This window comes from Dendropsophus ebraccatus, chromosome 7, assembly GCF_027789765.1.
Source record: "Dendropsophus ebraccatus isolate aDenEbr1 chromosome 7, aDenEbr1.pat, whole genome shotgun sequence".
Taxonomy (NCBI): Eukaryota; Metazoa; Chordata; class Amphibia; order Anura; family Hylidae; genus Dendropsophus; species Dendropsophus ebraccatus.
Window position 1 is genome coordinate 22,284,789 of NC_091460.1, and position 7,943 is coordinate 22,292,731.

A 7,943-nucleotide genomic window follows, 5' to 3' on the forward strand; every position below is an offset into this window, starting at 1 on the left:
TCAGGGCTCCCGAAGTTGCCTAATAATATAAAAAATATTTCAGGTTCGGAAGAGATTAAAGGGAAACTAATAGCTGGTAAGAAGACTCTAATCTGCTGTTATGTTTCCATAGGGCAGGAGACACTTAGAAAGAACATTGTCTTCTTACCTTTCTTCCTGTTTTCCAGCAATGTTTCATTTTATTATTATTATTAGAGATGAGCAAATACGATTCGATTGAGATGGTATTCGATCGAATATTGCGGTATTCGAAGGATTCAAATTCAATCGAATAGTGTGTCGAATACGCGGGAAATATTTGAAAGCCCTACCATCACAGTTGGCACTTTTTTTAATCCAATCACCATGCAGGGAGGCTGTGAGGGACCCTGGGAGTACGCACGCAGCCCAAAAATGGCGTATACCCTGATTGGATGGCTGAACCACATGATCTCGAATCTTTAATATTTGACTTCTACTTCTCGACCTCAGATGCGCTTTCAACCTAGCCAGGGAAAGATCTTGGAGCAGGGAGAGATTTTAGTAGCGTTTTGGTCAGGCAGGCTTACTACAGAACCCAAAAGTCCTTTTCAGGGCTAATATCCAGTGAAAAAGTCAGCAGCAGGTGTATTCATTCCAGTACCCTGTGTGTACAAGTGATTCATAGAGTCCCTGGTGTAGCCTGTATACTGTTTCAGTAGCTTACTAAGGGCACGTTATACATACTGTTCCAGTAGCCCACTAAGGGCACCTGTTATATACTGTTCCAGTAGCCCAGTAAAGGCATGTAATACAAACTGTTCCAGTAGCCCACTAAGGGCTTGTTATACATACTGTTCCAGTAGCCCAGTAAAGCACGTGATAATACTGTTCCAGTAGCCCAGTAAGGGCTTGAGATACATACATAATACATACATAGAGCATGACACGTGATATCCGCAAATAACATGACGGTCTACTTACACACATTGGAATCATGTATGTAACGCTGCACAATAAATACGAACAAAATGTGTGAACATCGCCGTAAGCGTTCGTTAAGCGTTCCAAAATATTTTTCCTTCGCAACTGCAGAGTGGCATTATACCACGATTTTGTGGTGTTGCGTGCACCCAGGTATGCTCCCCCTAATGTCCCAGTGTCATTTCGGAGATGTTGGCATTGTCTAGGGAGGAATTTTTTCCCATAGACTATAATGGGATCGAATATTTGTTCGAATAGTCGAATCTCGGTGTCTATTCAATTTGAATTCTCGAAAGTTGAATATTTCACTACTCACTCATCTCTAATTATTATGTTATTTAAGCAGTTTGGTGCACTTGAAGTAGTACTACAGCCTTTAGTGCACCAATCTGCTGGCCCCTTTCCATAAATATAGAGGTATCACTCTGCTGTGACATCAGTTTGGTCGCTCATTACTGCAGAGCACCGAATGAACATACACAAAGAGGGGCGGGCAGGCGGGTGAATTGCTACGCCAATGGCTGTAGTACTGCTTCAAGTGCACCAAACTGCCTATCTGACAAAATAATAGGGGGATTGCAAGAAAAGTTCTAAAAGATCTAAAAGCTGGTTAGATTCTTCTAACCTGCTATTAGTTACCCTTAACCCCTTCCCAACCTGATTCCCATTACTTTTTATTTTACAGCTACAGATGTAGCGATAGTTACTGTATCTTGAGTGTGTACACCTGACACAGCAATGAGTTGTGTAGGGAAATCCTAATGCACCAGGGATAAAAATAAGGCCAGGAGCATGGTTAAAAAACAAATGTATAGTTAATGCCCTTTTGTTTGACTCTTAACTGGTGAGCAGGCCCTTATATCATACTCAGCTGAGGATTTAACATTATTTATTGTGAATGTGTCACTAACTTCAGGAGTTGAATGGGTACTTCAGCGGGGGGGCTATTTTCGGATCGGGCCGGGGAGGTGATGGCTGAGGGCAATGACGTCCACTCACTTCCCCAGTTCCAGCGGCGGATCCCGTATTGCTGCGCTCCTGTCCCTGGCCGCTTCCTGGTGTCTGACGCGGGCTCGAGACGTGACGTCAGTCAGTCAGTGACAGAAGCGGGATCTGAACGGACTTGAAACGGATCCCGCCTCTGTCAGTGTCTGGTTGAGCGGACTTGAGACGTCAAGTCTCAAGCCTGCATCAGACACCAGGAAGCGGCCGGGCACCATGGACCGGAGTGCCGCGATACGGGACCCATCGCTGAAACCGGGGAGGTGGGTGGACGTCATTGCCCTCAGCCATCACCTTCCCGGCTCGATCCGAAAATAGCCCCCCCCTCTCCTCTGGAGTACCCCTTTAAGTACAATACCTTATCAAAAATGGGGTTGGCTACTTCTATATGTGATACTGAATCAACAAAAAAAATGAATGACAGAGTCTAGAGATGAGCGAAGTGAATCTTGCGAAACAAGATTTGCTGTGAATCGTGATTTGAATTTGCTTTGTTTTGCCAAGCGAATTCCCACTGATTTGTTAAGAAAACTCGCAAAAAATAAAATAAAATGGAGGCTGCACATGCTCTCTGGAGTGTCACTGGGTGGGAGAAAGGGATTAACCATAACCCCTAGCTCCTGTCCTATCAGCTGAAGGCCCCTCTGTGATTTTAGCACCTCCTCCCCCTCTATATAAGTCGATTTGTTAAGGAGGTGGTCAATTGGCTGTGTGTGGAGGAGAGAGCAGAATCGCAGCAGGCAGTTAGAGTAGAGCAGGGAGAGACTTAGGGTATATCCACACTACAGAATTCTAGCTGTTCACCCACAGCAGATTCCACAGCTCGTGGCCATGCACATCTCTGCTGCTCCCGTAGGCTTCATTCTATGGTTTGCCAGATTCCACTGTCTGCCCGAAGAAAGAACCCGCTCATTCTTCAGGTGGATGGCGGAATCTGCCAAAACATAAAATGAAGCCTATGGGACCAGGAAAGATGCATGCGGCCACGAGCAGGGGTAAGCCATGGAATCTACGGCGGGTGAACAGTCGGGATTCCATAGTGTGAATATACCCTAACATAGTGATTTAGGTATTTCAACATCTCCCCCTCTATATAAGGCAGTTCGTTAATGGAGGTGGCTAGTTTGCTGTATGTGGAGGAGAGAACAGGATGGCAGCAGGCAGTTAGAGCAGAGCAGGGAGAGATTTAGGGACAGAGAGGAGAGGAATGGCAGAAATTGGATGACTGACTGGCTGATTGACATTTTTTTATTGTGTATTTCCAATTTTTGACACTTTTACAAGAATATGCTTTAACAAATTTGCCCCTCTGTAATAGTCCAACTATTGTAGCTACTATGGTTTTGGCTATTTTAAAGAAATTCATTAAGATTTGATTCGCAAATCTCAGCAATTTTGACCAAAAAATTGCGAAGCTCACAAAACGAATTTCCGGCTGCTTTGCTCATCTCTAACAGAGTCTAATATTTTTTTTACCCATTTGTTTGATTTCCTTCTCTTTATTTTACTTTTTGAAATTCTGACAAAATGGAGAACAATTTAAAAAAAATGTTTTACATAAAAAACAAATCTTATGACACATTCCATTTAAGTAAATATTTTCTAAATTTAGATGCCAAAAGGGCGATGTAGTGACCCCTGTCTGCCGGGAAGCAGAAAGGCTCTCAGGGAGGGATATCACATCTGCTGCTATGACTGCATCCCATGTCCAGAAGGAGAATTTACCAACAGTACAGGTAAATAAATGTATCAGATGGGGAAATATGGAGTGGGCTCATGAGCTGAGATCTGCATACTGGAATTTAGTTTGATTAAATCCATATAACTGTACATCCAATGTCCATATATCTATATCCCATGGTAAATGGTTACCTGACCAGGATCCAGCCCTGTCCTTCTCGGTGGCTAAAGTACCGCCCGGGACTCTCAAGGGTCAGCTTGGCATCATTCTTCTGCTGAAATGTTCCCCATGTCCTGGACTTCTCCCCACCTACCGAGTGACGTCACATTTAACCGACGGCGTCCCTGGTTACCGGGGATGCTGCTGTGCTGCCTCACTCAAGGGAGAGCTGGCTAGTCAGCAGCTGTGCTGCTGGTGAATTACTCTGACTGGCAGATCTCCCTGCAAGTCAGATTGTTCTGGCCCCAAGTGTTTGTTATACTGATCAGAGGTCTGGTCCAGTCCTGCATAGACACTCACCTATTGCAAGTTATTGAGCTAGTCTTTACCTGCTTCTATGCCTTGGATATGGCTTTACCTCTCTGACTTTGCCTGTTACCTTACTATTTTTGTTTTCTGCCAGCCTTGACCTCTTGCCTTACTTTGTGAATTTGCTTTTGCATTCCGATTTTGTACTTTGCTGCCCGCCATTGTGAACCTAGACTGTTTACCACCCTTTGTTGCCTTTGTATGTCTTGTCCATGTTTTGTGTGTCTCATACATAAGTCAGGGAATGTTTTCGGGGTTGTCCAAAGCCACGTACAGCTGATTGAAGCAAGTAGGCAGGGACAATGGGTGGGAACAGGTGCAAGGTTCGCTGTGTTTGTCTCTTCGATCTCTTCCCTATCATAGCATCCCTCAGTCCTGATAGGTAACATTTAGAGATGAGCGAACCTCAAAAATGCTTGAGTCGATCCGAACCGGAACTTTCGGTATATGATAAGCAGTGGCTGCTGAACGTCGATAAAGCCCTAAGGCTATGTGGAAATCAGGGATATAGTCATTAGCTGTATCCACGTTTTCCAGACAACCTTAGAGCTTTATCCAAATTCAGCAGCCCCAGCTAATCAAATACCGAACATTCGGGTTCGGATAGACTCGAACCCGAACCCGGTTCACTCATCTCTAGTAACATTAGAAACTACCAATCAGAACATGAGAAAACTGGATCCGACAATGCTCCATAGCCTGAAAATTTTAATTTTATTTATTTATTTATTTTATTTATTATTATTATTATTATTATTATATTATTATTATTATTATTATTAAAAGTTTTAAAAACAAAACAACAGAACATGTAAAATTGGTATTTTTGAAAGCAAACTAACCTATGAAATGAAGGTGAGGTGTCAGTTGTACCATCTCATTTGCAATAAATTTTTAACTCCAGAAGAAATTTTTTCAGGTTGAAAAAAAAAAAAAAAGATTCTATGGTAAAGTGAAGGGTGTGAATATAGATCAAAACTAGTTTCACAACAAATAAACTCTCAAACAACTCTCAGTCAGTTATTATAGAAAATACAAGGGAATAAAATTGCAGCACAAACATCTCTGGGTCCGGGTTTCACAAAAAAATTTAAATGAGCAAAAAAAAAAATCTAAGTATATCTATGTACAATATTGTAAGATGTTTTACAGAGAAAAAAAAAAAAACACTTGTTAATTTTGTGTTATTCTCTCCCAGACAGTGGGAATTGCCAGAAATGTCCTGACCATGAATGGCCGAATGAGGAAAAAACCAATTGTGCTGTGAGATATTATGAGTTTCTGTCCTATGAGACTGATGTTGTTGCTTTAGTCTTTTCCATCATCTCCATATTACTCTCTCTTATAACTTTATGTATAATTGGAATATTCACTTTATTCCGGAACATTCCCATTGTCAGAGCCAATAACCGGAACCTCAGCTTCATTCTCCTGAACTCTCTCATGTTCAGCTTACTCTGTGTGTTTCTCTTCATCGGTCGCCCAGTGGATATAACCTGCATGCTGAGACAAATCTTCTATGGGGTCTTCTTCACAGTAGCCGTGTCTTCTGTCCTGGCCAAGACCATCATAGTCTGCATAGCATTCAAGGCCACCAGACCTGACAGTCCCTGGAGAAAGTGTGTGGGGGTTAAGCTTCCTTATACTGTAGTGTTGGTCTGTTCATCTATTCAGATCCTGAATGCAGTTATCTGGTTGTCACTGTCTCCTCCATATCAGGAGTATAACCTGGATTATCCTGGGAAGATCATCATTCAGTGTAATGAAGGGTCAGTCTTGGCCTTTTACCTCATGTTGGGTTATATGGGGTTTCTGGCAGCGGTGAGCTTTGTTCTAGCTTTCCTGGTGAGGACATTACCTGATATCTACAATGAAGCCAAGTACATCACCTTCAGCATGCTGGTGTTCTGCAGTGTCTGGATCTGTGCCATCCCGGCCTATCTGAGCAGTACAGGGAAACACATGGTCACTGTAGAGATATTCGCCATATTGGCCTCAGGGGGAGGAATATTGGGCTGCATGTTTTTACCGAAATGTTACAATATCCTGATGGAGCCGGAAGAGAACAGTTCTGGACACTTGTTACATTGATACATTAAGTGACTCATTATGTGAAGTTAATGCCATTGATGTCCTTCCCCTGTCCTGTTTAGGCAGATGCAAAAATATTAAGCTCTATCTGCAGATTACTACCTACTATATAGGAGCCTAAATACTAAATTGGGATAAAGTTGGACCCAAAATCAGGTCCAATAAACAAATGACAAAACCTCAGCCCCTAACCCTTATACCATCCAATTGTGAACACAGATGATAAAGAAATTATTAGAAGTGACCCAATATAGTTATCACATCTAGCAAACAAAAATCCCAACATGTTAACATCCTCCTCGGCTCATCGAGGGATAGATCAGGTGTTAGTGCTCATAACAGGGTCAGCGCAAGGACCTTCCGTAATGCACGAGACCAACCTACAGCCACCATCTTACTTTATTTCATTCCCTTTGAGCAGTTAAGAACACAGACTTTTGGAATATTGTGTTGTTGTTATTTTTGTTTTGTAGTGTTTTTGTATCTTTGTGGTGTTTTTGTATCTTTGTCTTCTGGCTGGACCAGTTAAGTTGTTTTTAGCTAGTTTATAAAATCCAAGTTTCTCTGTGATGTTCTTGCCACTCCTGACTATCAGAAGGAAAATTTTCGGACCTGGACTATACATGCCTTGTTATTTGTTTGAGTAGCATTGGCATGGCCCAGGTGCTGTGATGTGAGAACAGATGGGGCTATGTGTTTATTCCTAACATTAATAATGCCTACCATATGCAATTACTTTTCACAATCGGATGTTGTTTCAATGGTTTCATTATACTATAATTTCCTGCCAAGATTTCAGTTCAAACCAATTACACAACACAATAAAGAATATCACCGCCACCTATAATAACCGACTGATTGTCTTTCATCAATGGGAGCACCGGGAGCACATTAGGAAAAAAAAAACTATTAGAAATACAACCATAGTATAAGGTTTTATAAATATTAAAATGTGCACATGCCCATATCGGAGATTGACACACATGCTGAACTAAATAATAATAATAATAATAATAATAATAATAATAATAATAATAATAATAATTTTTATTTATATAGCGCCAACAGATTCCGAAGCACTTTACAATTCTGGGGGTACATCCATAGACAAAATATAGACATTACAGAGATATACATATAATTATCCATACATGAGGAGTGAGGTCCCTGCTCGCATGCATGAGCTTACAGACTATCAGGAGGGGGTGCGAGACAAAATGGCAGAGGGGCAAAGTGCATCATTGTTCTTATGGTCCGGCCATCTATATAAATAAGGCAGTGCAGGTAAGGGTGGGTGAAACTGTCACCAGCCAATGCCTGCATGCACAGGTCTAAGTGCTTAAATGCTTGGCGTGTGTGTATGTATGTGTGTATGCGGTGGAGTTGTGTGCGTGGTGGAGGTAGGTGTGTGTGTGTGTGGGGGGGGGGGTTGTGTTTGAGGGTAGCAGTGAAAATTAGGGAACCTGGTAAGCCTGCTTGAACAGAAGAGTTTTGAGGGCACGTTTGAAACTTTGTGTATTGGAGGTGAGTCTGACAGTCTTGGGTAATGCATTCCATAGAACTGGTGCAGCTCGGGTGAAGTCCTGGAGACGGGAGTGAGAGGTGCGGATCAAGGTGGATGTTGGTCATAAGTCATTAGAGGAGCGTAAGGCACGGGTAGGACGGTAGACAGAGATGAGGGATATAGGGAGGTGCAGCA

At 42.3% G+C, this 7,943-nt stretch overlaps 1 protein-coding gene across 1 annotated transcript in view; it reads left to right on the plus strand.

Annotated features, from left to right (window-relative positions):
- Nucleotides 1-6,244, plus strand: part of LOC138796489 (vomeronasal type-2 receptor 26-like) — a 32,020-nt gene extending 25,776 nt beyond the window's left edge. Inside the window, exons 4-5 of the mRNA XM_069976095.1 lie at nt 3,557-3,680; nt 5,352-6,244. Coding sequence (XP_069832196.1) covers nt 3,557-3,680; nt 5,352-6,244 — 1,017 coding nt within the window. The remainder of the gene's footprint in view (nt 1-3,556; nt 3,681-5,351) is intronic.
- Nucleotides 6,245-7,943: the final 1,699 nt, after the last annotated feature.